This window comes from Andrographis paniculata, unplaced genomic scaffold (genome assembly GCF_009805555.1).
Source record: "Andrographis paniculata isolate CXL003 unplaced genomic scaffold, ASM980555v1 Contig79END, whole genome shotgun sequence".
Lineage (NCBI taxonomy): Eukaryota > Viridiplantae > Streptophyta > Magnoliopsida > Lamiales > Acanthaceae > Andrographis > Andrographis paniculata.
This window is the reverse complement of record NW_026137616.1, coordinates 3,833,616-3,855,341: the sequence shown is the minus strand read 5'-3', so window position 1 is coordinate 3,855,341 and position 21,726 is coordinate 3,833,616. Positions and strand designations below refer to the sequence as shown.

At 28.7% G+C, this 21,726-nt stretch overlaps 3 protein-coding genes across 3 annotated transcripts; 2 read left to right on the top strand and 1 right to left on the bottom strand.

The window, feature by feature from the left end:
* The first annotated feature begins 8 nt into the window (after nt 1–8).
* On the top strand, nt 9–6,800 carry LOC127240595 (probable prolyl 4-hydroxylase 7). Its single transcript, XM_051259343.1, has 8 exons — nt 9–94; nt 233–307; nt 604–661; nt 749–856; nt 3,132–3,189; nt 4,627–4,805; nt 5,579–5,639; nt 6,489–6,800. Exons 1-8 carry the CDS (start codon nt 42–44, stop codon nt 6,701–6,703), a joined length of 807 nt encoding a protein of 268 aa, XP_051115300.1. The 5' UTR covers nt 9–41; the 3' UTR covers nt 6,704–6,800.
* Nucleotides 6,801–7,849: 1,049 nt separating this feature from the next.
* LOC127240519 (protein PNS1-like) lies at nt 7,850–9,377 on the top strand. Its single transcript, XM_051259237.1, has 2 exons — nt 7,850–9,147; nt 9,231–9,377. The coding sequence occupies exons 1-2, from the start codon at nt 7,993–7,995 to the stop codon at nt 9,375–9,377; spliced, it is 1,302 nt and encodes a 433-aa protein (XP_051115194.1). The 5' UTR covers nt 7,850–7,992.
* A 499-nt stretch (nt 9,378–9,876) lies between these two features.
* LOC127240726 (uncharacterized) lies at nt 9,877–12,547 on the bottom strand. The gene is made up of 3 exons (XM_051259547.1): nt 12,219–12,547; nt 10,889–11,150; nt 9,877–10,190 (listed from the first exon to the last, which is right to left on the bottom strand). The coding sequence occupies exons 1-3, from the start codon at nt 12,366–12,368 to the stop codon at nt 10,132–10,134; spliced, it is 471 nt and encodes a 156-aa protein (XP_051115504.1). The 5' UTR covers nt 12,369–12,547; the 3' UTR covers nt 9,877–10,131.
* Between the last annotated feature and the right edge of the window lie 9,179 nt (nt 12,548–21,726).

Genomic DNA, 21,726 nt, shown 5'->3' with positions numbered 1-21,726 from the left:
ATGAACACTCTCTGCTGCTATTTTCCACTCTTCGCATTTTGATGGATCCCAAAATCGTTTTTCTGGTCGCCCTTCTTGCTCAATCATATAAAGGGTATGTGATTTATCACTAATATATAAATATATATATATATATATTTAGTGTAATTTTGAAAAATAAATAAATTTTATTTAATTTATGTTTGATCGTGTTTTTTTTTTTCTTTATATATATATATATATATGTAATCAGGAAAAAGTTCACATATGGGGCTTCTTCGGGTCAGTTCGATCCAAGCCGTGTCAGCCAAATTTCATGGAATCCCAGGTTCTGCTTCTTCTTCTTCAATTTTAGTCGGTCTTAAAATAATAGTATTATTTCTATACACTCTCTCCGTCCCACATACCATATGGCGGACACGTCACCTCTAGCGAGTCATGCGGGCGTCTCCGACGTCGGAGGACTAAAACAGCGAAAAACTTTCACTTACGAGACTAGTTTGGTCCAACTAAAAAAACAGTTTACCCTCAAATTAAAGGGGCTGACAAATTGGAGCACAAATTAAAGAGGCAGTTGTTAATTTAGTTTGGTTGTGAATTTATTTTAAAATAATTGTGGTACAGGGCGTTTATATACAGAGGATTTTTAAGTGATGATGAATGCGATCATCTCATTTATCTGGTAAATTATTAAATGTATTATTATTATTATTTTATTTATTATTATTATTATTATTATTTATTATTATTATTATTTGATATTATGTAGGGGAAAGACAAATTAGAAGAATCTCAAGTGGTTGACGAGGAGAATGGCATTAATGTAATGAGCGAATATCGCACAAGCTCCAGCATGTTTCTTCCGACAACCATACAGGTCACCTTACCTCTATTCATTATTATTATTATTATTATTATTATTATTTTATTATTATTTTTAATGACGTGGGAACTCGCGGCTGCTATCCGAAAGTGCACATGGGATAACTCCGGCCGAACCTAGTACTTCTATTCATTTTTTAATTTTAATACATGGAGTATATACTTGTTTGTTTACGTACTCATTTTATTTTATTTTTACTAGATGTTTTATAAAAAATAATTATATACTTTAAAAAAAAAAATGAATAGGATTTATTCTTTTGTGATTTTAAATTTGAATTAATATTATTCATTCTGCATGATATTCAATAAAAAAATATTTATTCCGTCTCAAAATTATAGTTTGAGTTGTATTTGACATGAGATTTAAGAAATATTGATATTATATTGGTAATAGATAAAAAGTACATATAAAAAACATTTTTGTCCTTGTGAGTGTATTAGTGTAAAAAGTAATGAAAATTGTGTAATAATAATGAAAAAGTAATGGTAGTTTTACAGTGATATGATTATTTATGGAAATGAGACTATTGTTTTGGGACGACAAAAATAATAAATAAAACTATTGTATTGGGACGGAGGGAGTATATTTATTTTATCTTATAAAATATTATATCAAAATACTATTTAAATAAAAATTGAAATCAATATATCATTTCATTTCCGATCAATTTCAAATTATAGCTAAACAAATTTTTTTTAAATAAAAATTAACTATAAGAGCATCTATTCACTATTTACATGGTAGATTTTTTTATTTTTTATTTTAAAAAAAGTAGTATATACTATTTTCAATCATAAAATTTTTTGTTGATTTAGTATTTTAATTTGAGATATTTTTTTGTATGTGATCCGTATCAATAATATAAAAAATAATATTTTGTATTGAACTATTACTGGATATATTTGTAATTTACATTATATTAAAAAATATTTTAATATTAATATGTACTTACTTTTTACTATAATAAAAAATAAATACTTTTAAATAAAAATGACGAAAATAATAATAAAAAAATACTTTCAATTTAGATAGAAAAAGTTTTAGGAAACACTATATTTAATAATTATTTCATTTTAAAAATATTAGAATAAAAACAAATAAACAAACGTGCATTAATATCTTTATGGCATGAAATTACACAAAATCCACCGGTATTTTATGAAATTGCACCAAATTCTCCATACTTCTAAAATTGCGTCAAACTCCGTCGTGGTTTCATAAACTTTGCGTCTAACCCCTTCAGCGGTTTTTATATAACGGTATTTGACCTAAATGCGCTCAAACTGCGAATAAATTTTAGAATTTCAATTTCTAAACCCCTAAACTTACAAATATATTTACCTTTTTTTATATTTACCCTAAAAAAATAGTAAACATATTCAAAAATAGTTATTTTTCTCAGGTTTTAAGAGTTTATTTTTACTATTTTTTTAAAGCTAAATATATATATTTGTAATTTTAGGAGTTTAGAAATTGAGATTATAAAATTTATTCGCAGTTTGAGCGCATTTAAGACAAATACCGTTAAATAAGGACCGCTGAGGGGGTTAGATGCAAAGTTTATGAAACCACGAGGGAATTTGACGCATTTTTAGAAGTATGGGGGATTTGGTGCAATTTTATGAAACGACGGGTGGATTTTGTGCAATTTAGCCTAAGTTTATTTACATATCTACTAATATAATTCAAGTATAAAATTATTATATGATGAGCTTGTATGTTTTGATTTCAAAATATTATTATTATTATTATTATTCAGAATTTTTTAGTAAAACTATATTATATATTTTTATAAAATATTATATCAAACTATTTTTAATTAAAATTTAAATCTAATCTAAAATTAAACAAAACCGTATATGCATACATAACAGAAATTGCATTACTTTATTAAATACTTCCTCCGTCCACTTATTATGTATATATTTATTTTTGGCGTGTTGTTTAAGAAATAATAGTATTTTAATTATAGTTAGTAGTTAAAAGTAGTGTAATGACATTTTTGCCCTTGTTTTTATATTGTAAAAGTAATGATGTGATGTAAACTAAGGGTATTTGTGGAAAAAAAGTAGGGTATTTAATGAAATTTTTACTTTGTAATTGGATGTCCCAAAATAAAAATATGTATATTTTTTAACTGGACGGAGGAAGTATTTATTTCGATTTAATTTTTAATAATTTCAAACCAACATATATAAAATTGTATACATTTTTAAAATATATCTAGAATGCGCAAGTAATTTAATATTGAGAAAAATTATTTCAGGACAATATAGTTTCAAAGATTGAGGCAAAAATTGCTGCATGGACCTTCCTTCCTCAAGGTGTAGTAGTATATATAAATTTATATTTTTTCCGTCTCACTTGTCGTATTCATTTTTTTCACAAGTATTTTTTTTTTTACCATATTCATCTTTTCGTTTTCGTATGTCCTATTAAAAAATTATATATATATTTTAATCTCATTTTAAATTATTTAATTTATAATTTTTTTAAATTTTAATTAGATTAATTAATTATTTTAATCTTAACCTATAATTATTTTTATTATAAGATAATTATTTTTACTAATACATTTTTAATTATTTACTAATTATATTCCTTCTAAATTCTTATATCTACAATAATACGGACACAATAATGGGAACATTTGTCATGCGCTTATGAATGATTAAAACCGATCCATTTATATACAAGAAGTGTTCACTTATTTTTTAAATATTCAAATTTTCAATTTTTTTATAAAAATAATTTATTTTATTTTATAAAATAACAAATCCAAATTAATATTTTCTTCGTCTCAACTTAAAGTAATATGCTTATTATTTTCTTTTGTCCAACTCAAAAGTAATTCTCTTCGTATTATAATAAAAGTAATCATATACTCTCTCCGTCCCGACTACGCTAACATATTTACAGTAGACACATGAATTTAGGAGAGATCCAATTAGTAAATAATAAAGAAGATATTAGTAAAAGTAGTTATCCTATAATATTAATATTTATAAATTAAGATTAAAATAATTTATTAGTCTAATTAAAATTTAAAAAATTATAATCTAAAAAATTTAAAATAAGATTAAAGTTTTAAATTATTTTCCAAAAAAAAAAATCAAAATAAATGAGACAGACGAAAATAGAAAGGTGGACACTGTAGGTGAGATAGAAGAAGTATTATCAAAACACCATTAATTTTACTAGTTGGATAAATCCGATAGGGCAAAAGTTTATCACGCACCACCAGACCATCTCTTACGAGATATGTGTATTATTATATTTTCAAAAAAAAAATGAAAAATTATGTAGGACGGACGAAAAAAAAAAAAGACAAATTAAGTAGGACAAAATGAGTATTTTTAATTTATGTCAAAGTAAAAGATATTTTGGTATGAATGTCTAATTACTTTACTATAAGAGAAAAAAAAAATATTCTTTAGTTAAACATGCAAAAAAATAATAAAAAAATATACTTTCAATTCAAACGTAAAATAATTTTATTATTATTTTTTCTTTACGAAAATTCAAAAAGAGTAGAGTGGACATAGAAAAAATAAAGGCAGTTCTAGCTTCCGAAGGGCCCGGGACAAAACAAAAACAAGGGACTCTAAATATTTATTTTTTATTTATAATAAAATATGAATAATTAAATAAAATGTATATTTTTTTCTATAACCATACATATTACAACATGACCTATCTTTTAAAACTATAAATATGTCAAATAAATTCCCTAACTAAATATACTAATAATATATACATAGAAAATGGAGAGGATATACAAATATTGCGCTACAAGAAAGGGCAAAAGTACGGTGTCCACCCGGATTATGCCCCGGATGATGTAGCCGAACAAGAACGGGGTGGTAACCGATTGGCTACCATCCTCATGTACTTATCAAACGTCGATCTCGGCGGAGAGACGGTTTTTCCTTACTCGCAGGTATTTAAAATAGGCATTGAGTATAAAATTTTGAATAAAAAATAAATATTTTATTTGATATTTTTTTTTTAAATACATATACTCCAGAGTAAACTGTTTTTTTTAGTCGAGTAACTTGACTCCTTATTATTTTAGTCCCGTAAGTGGAGCATGTCGCAAACTAGTCCCATAAGTGAAAAAATTTCACTGTTTTAGTCCTCCGGTGCCGGAGATGCCCGCGTGGCTCGCCGACGTGTCCGCCGGGTGTCGCTGACCTGGTGGACACGTGGATTTTTTTATTTATTTTTTCATTTTTTTAAATTTTTTTAAAACTTATTGTTAATTTATTTTAAATTTTATTTATATTTTTTTTATTTGGTCCAATTAAAAAAAATTAAAAAATTAAAAAAAATGAAAAAATAAATAAATTCACGTGTCCGCCAGGTGTCGTTGACCTGGCGGGACACCTGGTGGACACGTCACCTCCGGCGAGCCACGCGGGCGTCTTCGGCGCCGGAGGACTAAAACGGCGAAAATTTTTCACTTAGGACTAGTTTACGACAGACTCCACTTACAAGACTAAAATAATAAAGGGATCCAATTACAGGACTAAAAAACAGTTTACCCTATACTTTAATATAAGTTAAAAAGTTCTACAATAACAAAAGCAAATGTACCAATCTTTATACTGAATTTCAAGTTTTATTAATATTACATATATTTTTTATAAATAAATTTCTTGATTTTTTATTATATATTTAAATGTGTATATTTTTCTGTTATTATTTTTGTAGACAAAATATGGTGACACTAAAGGTGATTATTCATCTGATTGTGCTAAACAAGGACAAGCAGGTAAATTTAGCACCATTAATTTCAAGGAAATTCAACCAATATTTTTAATTTATAGATAGACAGGGTTATAATGTTGATTGAGGTTAATCCAAATTATGTTGATTAACTTCAATTAGGACATTATAATGATATATACAATACATGATTTGTTGTGAAAACATGTATGGTATATATCATTAACATATATTGTCAATTATATATTATATATTATATTCCCTCCGTCTAATTTCTATTGTTCTAAAGTATATATGCACGGTTTTTTAGGTGATTGTCTTTTTGTTATGAATTGACAAATTTGTCCTTAATTGAATGGTAGAGATTAAAAGTAATAAATGAATGAAGGGTAAAAAAGTAAAATTTGTGTTTAAAAAAAAAGTAAATAGGACCATAGTTGTTGGACGTCCCAAATAGAAAGCAGGATATTAGTTCGTGGACGGAGGGAGTATTTTGTTAACATGTGACATATGTAAAGAACAATTGGTATGTGTGATGTGCAAACTATTGTTATATGCTCTCAATTTATATGTTAATTGTATTACAACAATATAAATCATATGTTTTTTTGTAATGTGCTAACATGTGTCATGCGTTATGTGAACTATTGTCATGCATTTTAAATTTATATATGGTATGTTTACTTTGTGGCGTAAAATAAATATTATATTACTTTATTACACTGCATTATATGAAATACTAATTTGTTTTAATCGACGTGTAAAAGTCAAATGAGAAACTTACTAGTAGACAGAGAGAGTATATAGTTGTACTTTGGGATAGATAAGCATTGATTTCGCTCGATATTCACTTACAACAAATTCACTCACGGATGTGTTTATTGTATTTTGATAGTAAAACCTCGAAAGGGCGACGCATTGCTATTTTTTAGCCTTTTTCCCAACGGAACAATAGATCCTTCGAGCATGCACGAGGCTTGTCCGGTGATTAAAGGTGAAAAGTGGTCTGCGACAAAATGGATTCGAGTGAGGGCTTTTAAGACAATGACATCGAGACTTACAACAACAATGTTTATGAAAAATCGCATTGCATTGCAAGAAGAATCATAGCTATGCGAGAGGCTCAAATGGTCGATGAAATGCAAGCTACATAGTCTTTATAGACATTTAATCAATAAAAAAAGTGCAAAGACATTTATATGTGAAATTTGACCTAAATTCTAAATTTGTATTATTCCATGAAATTATATTAGGTGTGTTTGATATTTTTCTTTTGTAATTTATTCTTTTCTATGTAAATGAATAAAAAATTATATCGGTAAGATAAAAAAATAATATTGTATTAAATAATGATCTTATGAAAAAATTGAATATATATTGCATATAAAATAGTAAAATATTATTTGGATGAACTAACCCTTTGTTATATTGCAGATATTATTATTATTTTTATTTAGGATTGATTGAGAATTTTATTATATTAATTTGAACATATTAAAAAATTTAAAATATATAAAAAGTGTAATTCAATTCAATTTTAAAATTTGAAATTTCATTTAAATTTAAATTTGATTAGAAAAGAATATTCAGATTTCGAATATTTTTTCCATTCCCTTTTTTTTTTTTTTTTTTTTTTTTTTTCTTTGAAGGCTTGATTAAATTAAATTTCAAACGCTTGATATTTTTATCCTTTCTAAACGGAGGTCTTCCGCACGCTAATTTTATCTTTACGCTTCCATTATTTAAGTGTTTACTAATGTTTTTATTTTAGTTTATTTTACTTTACTTCATTTATTTTAATATTAATCAAAGTTTCTCTCTTTAAATATTATATTAAAAATTTATCTTTAAAAAAAAATATCGTGTTAATAAATTTTCATATTCAAAATATTACATTGAATTATTATTTTATATTCTAACTTTTTATTATTTCCACTCTATATAACATGCTAAACAAACCACATACAAAATTTTCAATTGAACAAAAATTAATTGATGTGATATACAATAATTTTTACCCAAAAAAACTCATTATCGAAATTATAGAACTCAACTAAAATTTCAAATCAGAATTCCACAAAACCAAAAGCTAACTGCCATCCAAACAACACCAATCAAGTTCCAACACATAAATTTCAAATGCCAAGCAACACATTAATTAACCTAATCCTGATTTTTAATATTAAACTATGAAGTCAACATGGCCATTGCTCAAGTAACACATCACCCCTCCCACCCACCCCACATTAACATTCATCTATTCAATCCCTCATTCCATAGTTTTCTTGTCTTTCTTTCTCACTCCGCCAACACGTCTTGACTTACCATCTCACATCTCATTCCTATTTTCCCCAGATCATAAACACATAACATCAAGCTGATCAAGAAACTGATTCTGAATGCAGACACAGCAAACAAATGGCACACACTTGCACATAAGGAGGGAGGGCAACTTTGTTAACAAGATTTTTCACTACCTTTTCTACTTACAGTTTGCTCTCATCGGGATTCTGGCGTGTTATCTAACAGTCTCTGGTTTTGTCTCATCGGCTGCCAAGTCCCATCGTTTCCACCCGAAGGAATGGAACCTTCCAGTCATCTCTTCCACTGCCTGTGCAGGAATAGTAGCATTTTTATTTCAAGAATTTACCAGTTTGGATCCTTCAAGAGTCATCAAAGCTGCATTCTGGCTTGGTCCTTTTCTTACCTGTGGGTTCGGGATTTTGCTCATTTCCATAGAAACTCCTGGGAGTATTGCAGTAGCCATATTTGCTTTTGTTTGTTCCTTCGTCCAATCCCTATATGCATGTTGGATTAGTTCAAGGCTCAAGCTTGCCAACAGGATAGTATCGATTTCTATAGAAAATCGCCCTCTGAAAGTTAGAGCTATAGTAATTTTCTCGATAATTACCTGTGCTCTTTATTCAGTTTTCTTGCTCTCTGGCATTGGAGGAGCCACTGCAGGTAGAGCAAAGATCCTCCCACTATTTGTAGTCCTGATCCTGTTGAGCTTTATATGGACAATGCAAACTGCAAAAAACATGGTGTATGTCACGATATCTCACGTAGTATACATGCAATTTGCAAGCGCAGAAGCAATAGATATAAAAACAGCAATGAAAAACACAATCAAACACTCAATGGGCAGTATATCCATAGGCTCAATTACAGTACCAGTTATCGGCGTCATTACAGGTTTGGCTCGAGCAGTGAACTTGATTTCGGGAGATGTGGATGAGTTCATGTTTTCGTGTGCAAACTGCTGTTCAGGGGTTGCAGCAAGGCTCATATTGTATGGAAATAAGTGGGGATTTGTGCAGGTAGGGGTATACAATAAAGGGATTGTGCAGGCATCGATGGATACATGGGAAATGTTTAAGAGATTCCGGATGGAAAAGCTGATAGATTCTGACCTTACCAGTTCATTCTGCTTCCTGTGTGGTGTGGCGACAGGATCGACTTGTGCACTGGTTGGAGGTACTTGGGCACTCAAGATCCACAAGGCCTACGCAACCGAAGTCTCTCTGTACACATTCTTAACTGGATATTTCATGGTAATATTCCCATTCACATCTAATGGATAACACTAAAATTGCATAATCAAACCAAACCACACATTTCTTAAAATCTATTGCAGGGTAGGGTAGCAATGGCATGGATACAAGCTAGCGTTGCAGCTTACTATGTGGCATATACAGAAAACCCCCAAAGCCAGCAATTTGACTCTACTATTCTGGATTACATTCAGGAGCAACAGAGATTAGAAGCAGAACATTCACAATAAGTATGTTATAGATCACAAATGTTCTAGTTCAAGGGGCATGTTTTTCCTTGCTTCTACATTATGCACAGTGTGCACCCGTAACTGCATAGAACATAGAAAAAGAATAGCAGAAGCACATTTGCTCATATTCTTGTATTATCATTTTGTAGAGTAAACTCCACTATCACTTTCGAAGAGTGTATTTATGTACACTTTGTTTACACTTACTTTGCAATCAGTTATATATATGATAAAGAATGCAGACTCATATGGATATCCCCCAGTTTCTTGTCCAGAATTGTATATATCAATCACAAAAATGAACAATAATTTGCTAAGTCATTCCAAGCTATCGATTACAAGGTTCAATGAGTCACTTGGTGATGATAATTAAGCAACAGAAAACTGCATATGTGAAATGCTGTATTAGGCAGTTCCTCCTCGTAAAGGAAACTATGAGAAAACAACTATTGTTAAAAATGGTTTCTTCAAGTGTCTAGAGCTGCATAGAAGAATAATGAGACAAAAAATACATAGCCATCCTTGCAGTAAAAGAATGTGGAAGAAGATATTGTTTTATAATATGACTCACATCATCACACGGAATGGTACATAAAAACTTAGAAATCAAAGACATGATCTTGAACAAAAGTTAAATCTCAATTTAACATATCATCCGACACCCAGTAAGAAAAGTATTCCTTACAAGCTGTTGAGAATTGGCATCCCACGATGCAACTAGGTAATAACAAGAGAACCTTGTCACAATAGCAGGTCATAAGTGACCCCTACCACCACATTCTGAACACATATTATTCCCCGTTCCTCCACAACCTGTGTGACGACAGGAAGAGCTGTCAGGATTCTTACTCATGAGAAATTCTCAATTCAATTTGCAATCTCTTATGCCCCATGAGGTCGTAAGTCATGTTGTATATTTTAAGAAGCAAAGATACACAATAATATGAATAAGTCTGCATGTAGAGTGAAGGACAACACACATAAGTGCATAAAATGCAAATTCAAATGAATGTACTAATACATACTAGAAATTTGAAACACCAGTGTGTTTGTTTGGATGATTTATTTTGATTTCTACTATTCACAAAATGTTTCCCTAAAAAACATCAAATCGAATACCTATTTTTTATTTTTTTATATTACAGTAAAAATCAATTTTACATTCAAAGCATCATATCAATTCAAACAACTATTCAAATTCAAAATTTTACTATCCCATCAAAACCTAATATCAAAACCCCCAAACAAACACATAATTAGTTCATACTCTCAGACCAAACAATGCAGGGTTGTAAAGATACACCAGAAAACCTGTTGACAGAAGCATGATTCTGTCCATTTCCATACAAAGCACCCCAATTTCAGAATCCATTCATTTAAGCAAATTATTAACAAACCATAAATGCCAGTACCATTTGAATGTGTTGTGCTGCTGTTAATAATATTTTCCATCCGCCAAAGAAAGGGCAACCTCTTTTTTAGGGAAAAAAAAAACCTATTATGCAACATACCTAAACAACGAACTTTGACAATTATTCCTTGACTCTCCAAAATAGAGTCAACGTATAAGCCGGATCCAGAGCAAGTTGGGCAAAGAACAGCTCCTTTAGCTTCACAACTTGGGCAACGAGGATTGTCTCCAACATTTTTCTCAGATAAACATATACCAATGGGCTTCTCAATTATTTGCTCCGGGATAGGCTTATCATAACAGAAAAGTGATTCAAGGCTGCTCCTTTGCGTGTGTGCATCCCCAACAGCTTTTGGCACAGCCTGCAATGTCAAATGTATTCAATTAAAATGTGAAAACAGAATATCATAACTAAGTACAATTACAGAATCAAAGTAATACAATATCCTCACTTCATTAATCATTCCCAGACATGGCATGGCATATTATTTGCAAGCATTTTCTCCAGACATCAAAATACTAAGTGGAAATATAGCAAAAAGGGGACCATTTCTTTGATCCCTTATGCTTCAAGGCCAGCATAAGTATATCAACATTCAACACTTAAAACATGAAGAATTAAATTTATTTTGCTCGTTAAAGATCTGCTAATGAAAAAATCAAGAGTCTCAATAATAATTCAGAAAATCACACCTTATAGGGCTTAAATGGCCCCAATATTTTTTTTGTTTCTTTTAATTGTGCTATCAGAGTCCAAGAGATACAAGATCTCTTCAGTTGTTTTCAAGAACCAAACTACTAATGGAATTCAACCAAAAACCCATATTATAGGTCCAAAAATCATTACAACAAAAAATGTCAAGCAATGCAAATATGCAAATACTTTTGCACTAATACAACCTGTGACTAAAATTTTATCCTAATACCACTTTTGGGAGTTTCTGAACTGGGTTTTAGATGCTCAGAGAGTGTAAGAAAAGTAGATAAAAATATAAAAAAATCTCAACCAAATTCCATGTTCTCTGATCACATAAAGTTATTATATTACTTGGAAACAGATTTTATTTGCCCTCTGTAAATCGTAATCATATCCCAACAAACCTTAATTATCTTAAATGGACATACAGACACACACAAAATCACTACCAATCACAGGTGTTTTTCATTCTTATAATTACTATTATTATTATTAACATTTTTTATGTCCCAACCCCAGATTTCGATCAACCCCCCAACGGAAATTCTTCAACTAGCCTATCCAAAGCATGCATCACAGAAATATGAATAAACGTCGAACAGAAGGTGTGTTCCGGTTCGACAACACGTGCATGTGCCTCGGCGGCATATCCAATCCATTAAAACCGGTCACAATTCAATTCACAAATCCAAGTAGGAGAAAAACCACAAAAAACGATTAAGAGAGAACTAACCCGATAGGGGACCGAGAACACTTCATTCCTGCGATTCCCGTATTGAACCTTCGAATGGAGCCCCAAATTTCTACATAACGAATGGCGCAATGGGGATATCCGAGACAAGGTGCATATCGACGAAGACCCCAAATTCATTAAGCATTCCATTTTGTGATGGACGGCCCGAACGAAGACCGGGAACTAGCAGTAGCAGAGGCTTCGGAATCTCTCTCTCTCCCCTTTCGCCTTTCCTCGAAAATTCCGATAGTCAGGCCTCAATCAATCGATGATACCCAGGTATAGGTACAGCCAACAATTCACCTCCGTTTGCAACAATCCACCAAACCTAGTTATAATTTACCAATGTTTTACTCAATCAATCTGTTCTGGATATTTTGGATTAATTAGTATACATAATAAATTTATAATAAATTAAAATTAAAATAAATAAATAATTTAATTAAAATTAAAAAAATTATAAAATTTAAAATATAATTAAAATATATACATAGGTATTAATTCTAGTATTATTTAATTACATAAGTTAAAATTATTAATTTTTAAGGCATAAGTTTTGATTTTTAAAAAATCTAACACCCTAACTTCAATCATAATAATAATAATAATAAGTAAAAATATTTTTTTCAATATCACATTAATCAAATTTGGGTTTGTTCACATCATCAATATCACCTTAGCTATATTTATTATATATACTCCCACCTCCACCCGAAATTAGTTCACTTTTCTTTTTTTTAGCAGTCCCACGAAATTAGTCCATTTTAATAATTAATAACTAATACTTTTAATTAAAAAAATTTAACTACTTCCTTCGCCCATAACAAAGTATTTATTTTTCTATTTTAGTTCGTCTCATAAAAAAGTATTTTTTTTTTTTAGTAACTGTACTATCTACCTAACATTACAAATACCCTTACAACTTACAATATATTACACAAATGTCATTACCTTTATATCACACGTACTAATAAGGTTATTTTAGTTCTTTCTACTTTATTCCTACTATATCTCAATATAATACTAATATTTCTAAAACTACGTGCAAAAAGCAAATGGATATTTAGTTCCGGGACGGAGGGAGTATATTATTAACTTATTAATATCTTTAATTTTATTATTTGTTAATTATAAATGTAAAAGTTGAACTAAAATTTTGAATAATAAAAATAATAAATATTTAATATTATATAAATAAATATTCATTTAATTTTAAAATTAAATTTTAATGTAATATATAATAAAAATTTGATGTTCGATTTGAAAATTTATAGTTGAAAAATTAATTAAAAATGATATTTGATATTGATTTATTTTTTGTTCAAAAAAAATAAACTTATTTATAAAGCAAAATTATAAACTTATTTTTAATTTTGGTATTTGACGTAAAATATTATATTCTAATACCATGTATACAATTCAGTTAGAGATAATTTGTGATATATTAATTTATTAAAAAAAGATATCGATATTGTATCAAATAATCAGTATATACAAATATATCAATTTTTTTAATTATCTATATATACTAAAAATATCTTATTGTATACATTATCATACAAAAAAGTCATATTGTATCGAAATTTTGAAATTTTTTTGATATTTTTTTTTACGAGTATGCATGTTATTTCCGTAATTCAGTATTTTTTATTCGCAAATTTAGTATACCAAAATATTTGTACACGGTAAAATATCATACAAAATATTTTGTATCGTACGTATGCGGTGTGGTATTAAATTTGGTATATCATAAGGAACTATCTCTAACAACAACCAAATTCGAAAAATTTTATGTATTGTTTATATAATTTTTTTTATTACATTTTTTATTGTATAAATTACATTTAAGTTATTAATTTTTAATTTTTAATTTTTATTTTTATTTTATCTAAATGCATGTATTGATTTACAATAAATACAATTATTATTATTATTTTTTAAAATAATATCAGTAAATAAAAAATTCAACATTTAAAAATTAAAATAAAAAATATTTTAACTTTTAATTTAAAATTTTATCAAATAAAAAATATTTAATATAACACCTTACTACATCCATTAATCAAACTAATTAACTACCTGACACAATATTTCATAAGTTGGATATTCAAAAGAAACTAGACTAATTTCATGAAAACGAGAGAGTACTATTTTCTATAATATTATTTCATAAAAATTTTAATTTATAACTAATACCATTTACTCTATCCGTATCATTTGAAATAGTTTATTTTATTTAGGACACATTATTATCTAAAATAAAATAATTTAATTAGTTAATAATAGTAAGATATTAATTAGTTTATATTTTTTCAATTGTAATTCTCTAAAAATAATTCTCCATCCCTCTTAAACACTGTGCAACATTTCATTTTTGATATGTCTCAAACGTCCTACAATATTTTCAAAATAGAAAATAATTAATTATACATAATCTCTACCCCACACTTTATCCCCCTCACATCATCCAAATTAAAAAAATAAAATATATATTTCTCTCTCCATTACATCACCTAATTTCTAAATTATTATACTTAATGCTACCCATCTAAAAATCCGTGCTAAAAATAAATGTTGCACCTTGTTTGGGACTGAGGGAGTAATAAATAATACAACATATTTTTTAATAAAAGTAAAAAATAAATAAAAATTTAAATATTCATTACAAAAAGTCAAATATAAAAATATTCAATTTAAAATAATATATTTTATACTTTTGACATAATTCCTCGTATCACACAAAAAAAATCAATGATCTAAAAATGTTGGGTGACGAAACCATTATATTATTTTATTATATTTTTATATAAATAATATTATTAATAATTTTAAAATAAGAATGAATATATATATATAATCTAGATAAATTTGAAATATGTGTTTAAATAAACATTATATCTCAATACAATATATGTAATATGAATATCATTTTGTAAAAAATAAAATTTTAATAAGACTCTTATAAATTTTTATTTATTTATAGTTAAGATAAATTAATTTTATAAAAACAGAGAATTTTAAATGTAGATATAAATATTTGTTTATTGAAAGAGATAAATAAAGAAGTTTTGATGGAATCCGTATGATGTGTGATGTTATATATTCCCTAACCAAAGATGAATTCTTTTGTTTGGGCACAAGAATTTAGGTAGTATAGATTTGTCTTTTAGATAGTAGAGATTAATTATTAATAATTATTTTTTTTTGAAATATGTGTTCAAATATTTTTAACATTATATCTTAATAAATATATACAATATAAATATAAGTTTGTAGAGAATAAAATTTTATATAAAACAAACAAATAAAAATATATATATTTATTTATTATTATTATCATACATTAGTTTTATAAAAAATGGAGTTCTTAAATGTAAATAAAAGTATTTGTTAATTGAATAGAGAAAAATAAGGAGATTTTGAATGAGTCTATGCAGATGTTAGAATTTTAATTAGATTGATTTATACTCCCTCCGGAACTATAATCTTGGTTGTGTTGGACGCGAGATTTAAGGAATATTGATATTATATTGATACTGGATAAAAAGTATAAGTAAAAGACATTTTTGCCCTTTGTGAGTGTACTAGTGTAAAAGGTAGTGACAATTGTGTACTAATAATGAAAGAGTAAGAGTAGTTATACAGTGATATGATTATTTATGAAAATAAAACTATTGTTTTGGGACGGACAAAAATAATAAACAAAACTATTGTATTGGGACAGATTAAGTATTTGTTAAGTGTTAAAAAGATTGATAGATTTACTAAAAATAAAAAGAGATCATTTTTGTAGGATAGACAAAAAAAAAAAAAATGAATTATCTGTGGGCGGAACGGAAAAAGTATTATAAAGTTAATCAAGTTGATTTATATTTGTCAAATATGTTTATATTTTGTAAATTTTACCAAAAATATAAACATGTCAATTGAAGTGGGATAAAAAAGAAAAAAAGAAAAAAAAACAATTGAAATAGGACGAAAGGAGTATTTAATATAACTATTAATTATAAAATTAAAATATAAATGCAAAAATAAATTATTTTTAAAATAATAAAATAATTGAAAAAAGCATTAAATTAACTGAAAAAATAATACTCCCTCGGTCTCTTTCAATTGTTGTCATCTCTTTTTGTGTCTATCTCAGCTCAATTGGTATATTTCTATATTTTTTTTTTTTTTTGTAAAATTTACTAAATTTAAATATAATTAACAAATATTAATTAAATTCAATTAATGTTATATGGGAAGGTTACCAATTTGGAAAATCAGCACCACGCTGATTTTTCAAATCATCACACATAAAATACAAAAATAACACAGGCTTTTATTACAAACAACACATGTTGTATGTGATAAAGACATGTGCTGTTGGTTCAAAAGTACAACGTGTACTGTATGAAAATATGTCATGTGCTAAAATCAAGTATGGTTTATGTTGTGTGTGACTATATCATGTGCTGTTAAATCATGTGTTGTATTTGTATTATATTAACGTATACTGGGTATTGTCCACAATGCTAGAGGGACTGATGAGAATTTTGCATCACATATAGAATTTTTTTTTCCTGAATTTTTTTAATGTATGTGGACTGATTTAAAAAGAGCACATTATATTTCATATTCCTCAGTATATTCATGCCAAGAATTACTTTTGCATCCCCTAAATACTTCATATCAAATTTTTTGCTTAAACAATATTTCACATGATTTATTGTTTCCAAACTAGGACCCACTAACCACATATCATCAACATACAACAATAAGAAGATGGGGTGTTTACGTGTTATTTTAAAATATAAGCAATTGTCAAATTTACTTTTAACAAATTCCAAAGATTTCATACATTCATCAGATTTTATATTCCATTGTCTGGGGGACTGTTTTAATCCATAGACTGATTTCTTTAAAAAACAAACATGATTTGTTTTACTTTTATCAAGATAACCCTCCGATTGTTTCATGTATATCTTTTCGTACAAATCACCATGTAAAAATGTTGTTTTTACATCTAATTATTTCAGCTCCCAATCAAAATAAGCAACCAAAGCAAGCATGAATCGTATAATGAAATATTTAACAACCATGAGCAAAAATGTCATCGTAATCTATTCCCTTATTTTGAGTATAACACTTAGCAACTAACCTTGTCTTAAATCTAACTCCATTTTCATCTTGTTTAAATTTATACAACCATTTACAATAAACAACAGAACAATTAGATAATTTTGGCACCAAAATCCAGGTGTGGTTATCCTTTAAAGATTTTATTTCTTCATTCATAGCCTTAACCCATTCATCTCTATGTTTAGATTTCATTGCCTCACAGTAAAACTTTGGTTCATTACCATCTAATGACTCAAATACATTATAATCAAAAAAGGTGACATCAAAATTATTTAGCCTAGAGGGTTGTCTAATATTTCACCTAATTATATCCCTAACAAGTTGATAATTCTCTAGATTATGGGATTCAATTTCAGCAAGTTCAGATTCTACATTTTCTCTCAAACTATTAACACTAATGCCTGGAACAATATTTGAATTTCCAGCACTGAAGTCTGGATCAAAATTGGCTGATTCAATATCAGTCATAGTTGGAGCAGAATTTTCCATTAATTCAGCCTCCGTCTCCGCTAAATTATAGTAATTTTGCTCCACCTCATCTTGAGTATTACTAGAATCACTAACAAAATAATTATCATCAATTAAGGATTTATTTTGCTTCAAACAGGGCATTTCACTCTCATTAAATGCTACATCTCGACTAATAAAATTTTTTAAACCCCGGCTTAGAATTTAACCACAACCTATATCCTTTAACTCCCTTAGGATGCGCTAAAAAGACATATTTTTAAGCCCTAGGCTCAAGTTTATCATTAAGAATACGTATAAATGCAGAACAACCAAAGACTCTTAAATTTGATAAGTCGACATTCCTACCACTCCAAATAGACTCGGGACAAGCACCTTTTAAAGATATTGGATGAGACATATTGATTGGGTAGGAGGCTGTTTTAACAGCCTGACCCAAAAGCTTTTCGGACAAATCCAAGGAAGCTAACAAACTTCGAACTCTTTCCAATAGAGTTCGGTTCCTCCGCCCAGCAACCCCATTTTTTTAGGGTGTATAAGGGCTGTCCTATGTCTTCTAATACAATTTTCAACAAAAATGTTGTCAAACCAAGTATTGCAATAAGCATTGTCGGTTCTTAAGCACTTAATCCTTTTACCCGTTTCATTTTCAATTGAAATTTTCCATTTTTTAAAAGTTTCAAACACATCATATTTCTTTTTCAGCGAGAAAACCCAAACTTTTTTGGAAAAATCATCAATTATGGACAAGAAATATCTTCTCCCACCATGTGTGGATTCACTCGAAGGGCCCCACACATTGGAGTAGGGGTGTCAAAATTCAACCCGACCCAAAAAATCGAATCCGTTCGACCTGAAAATTTTCAGGTTAGGGTTTGGGCATTTCGGGTTTGAAAAAAATCGGTTTGACCCGAACCCGAAATGAAAAAAATTCGTGTCGTGTTCAGGTCGGGTTTCAAGTTGACCTGATAACCCGAAATAAAAATTCAGGTCAGATTTTGGGTTTCGGGTTTCAGGTTGACCTGATTTGTTTTTTTTTTGTTTTTAATTTATAATATTTATGTTATATGAAATAAAAATTAATATTAAAAAATAAATTAATAAAATAGAAAGAAAATAAAAATCCACACACAATTAAGAAAAAACAGAAAGAAAAATACAAACACACTGCGCCTACCATCCACCCAAAGAAAAAACCCTACCAAGAAGAAGCCGCCCTGCCGCAGCACCGCGCGAAGCCAATCAACTTGAAATTTTAATTTGAAAACATTATTTTTCTCTCAAGTTTCATATGGCGCCGGAGTTCATTTGAAGAAATTAAATTTGAAAACCTGATTGTTCAAGCGGTTCATCTCTTCCGATAAATTTTTATATTTTCTCATCTATTTTATCTTTTAATTTTTTTTTTAATTTTCCACATTCAAAATATAATTTATTTATAGTTCAGTTTAAAGATTTTGGAATTTTATAAAAAAATTGAATGTATGAACGATTTGCAATTTAGTTTTGATTTTTAGATTTAAAAAAAATAAATTCATATTACTAAAATTTTTAAAGTTTGTTTTGATTTTCAGATTTAGGCTAGGCTATTGAAATAATTTTTTTTTAAAAAAATTCTTGAGTTTTGCCGTAATAAAAAATTGTTTATAAAATATAATGAACATTAAGATGAAATATTATCTAAAATGATGTTTTGTCTGATTTAGTTGTATTTATATATATATAATCAAATCTCTTTTTCCTCATATTTTTATAGTACTGTCATTATTTAATTTGGTGTTTGCATACTCTGAATGTATATATTATAACTAGTAATAAAAAATTGTTTATGTTGTATAGGTCATTATGAACTCAAACGAAGATATTGAGATTTTGGATGATGAGGATGAAGTCAGTATGGATCCCCAAGCCAATTTTTTTTGGATCTAACTCTACAAGTCAAAAAGACCGATCGAAAGAAATTGGAAGCAACATCGGGTTCCAAACGTAAAAGAAGACTAAAGTCTAAAGTATGGCAACATTTTGAGTTGTTGCCACAAGAGGAGGGCAAACCATTGAAATGCAAGTGCAAAGAATGCGGTCATTTATTAGGGGCTGATTCAAGAAATGGTACAGGTAACTTACAACGTCACATAGATAAATGCCCAAGGATATTATCTAAAGATATTGGTCAAGCTTTATTAGATTGTGGCAATAATAGTCTTGGTGTGAGGACACAAAAATTTGATCAAGAACGGTTTAGAGAGCTTCTTTTCTTAGGCATTATCAAGCATGAGTTGCCTTTTCAGTTTGTGGAATATGAAGCATTTCGATCTCTTTTCACTTATTTGGAGCCACAAGTCAGTCACATATCTAGGAATACTGCTAGAGCCGATATCATTAAGATGCATAAGACTGAAGCAATTAGACTTGGTGAACAAATGCGTGCATGCTCTAGTAGAATTTGTTTTACATGTGATTTATGGACTTCTATTGCCACAGATGGTTATCTTTGCTTGACAGCACATTATATTGACGATAACTGAGTGTTGTAAAAGAAAATAATCAATTTTTTTCTTATATGCCACCACCTCATTTGGGCATTGCTTTATGTGATAAAATTTCTGGCTTGTTGGCTACTTTGGGTATTGATAAAAAAATGTTCACTATTACACTAGATAATGCATCAGCCAATGATGTATTTGATGAAATTTTTGGGGACAAGCTTTCTTTGAAGTGCAAACTTATATGTCGTGGTGATTTTTTGCATGTTTGTTGTTGTTGTCATATTATCAATCTTATTGTACAAGATGGGTTAAAGAATGTTGATGAATCAGTTGAAAAGATTCGCGAATGTGTCAAATATGTGAAAGGGAGTCAACTACGGAAGCAGAAGTTCTTAGAATCTGTTAATCAATGTTCACTTGACTCTAGGACTGCATTACGACAAGATGTGCCGACTAGGTGGAATTCTACATATTTGATGCTTTCATCTGCCTTGTATTATAAGCTTGTCTTCAATCACTTGAGGTTAAGTGATTCTAATTTCAAGTATTGTCCAACATCTGATGAGTGGGCAAGGATTGAAAAATTATGTTCATTTTTAAAAATTTTTTATGCTGCATCAAATATATTTTCTGGGGTGAAGTATCCTACTGCAAATTTGTACTTTCCTGTGGTTTTCAAGATTGAGGTCACACTGTATCAAGGGTTGTGTAGTGATGATGAATTCTTGAAGACAATGGAATCTCAGATGTTTCAGAAATTTGACAAATATTGGAGTGAGTACAGTACTTTATTTGCTATTGCAGTAGTTTTTTTATCCTAGATTCAAGTTAAATTTTGTGGAGTTCTCCTATTCTAAACTTTATGGGCAAGACAAAACAAAATTTGCAGACATGAAGTCTAAATTGTTCTCTATGTTTGATGAGTACATGAGTTTTTCTAGAAAATTTAGTGCTTCTACATCTAGAGAAACTTTAACTGTTGAGAAAAATATTGATGCAGCAAAGAAAAACGATCATATGGACATTTTAAAGGTATTTTTATTTTGAGTTTTTAATTTATTTTTATGTTTAATTATTGCATAATAAAATTTTATATTTAAAAATATTAATGTATTTGATATTATTTATAATTACAGGAATTTTGTTCTTTCGACCTTTCGATCCTCCAAAATAGTGAGCAAAAGAATGAATTGCAGTTATATTTGGAGGAACTAAGAATGAATCCATATCATTCCATTGATGTTTTGGACTGTTGGAAAGTTCATGGTTGTAGATATCCTGAACTGGCGAAGATGGCACGAGATATATTGAGTGTAACGATTTCTATTGTTGCTTCAGAGTCAGCATTTAGCACCGGTGGAAGAATACTTGATCAATATTGCAGTGCAATGAAACCGGATGCAATTGAAGCATTGATTTGCTGCAAAGAT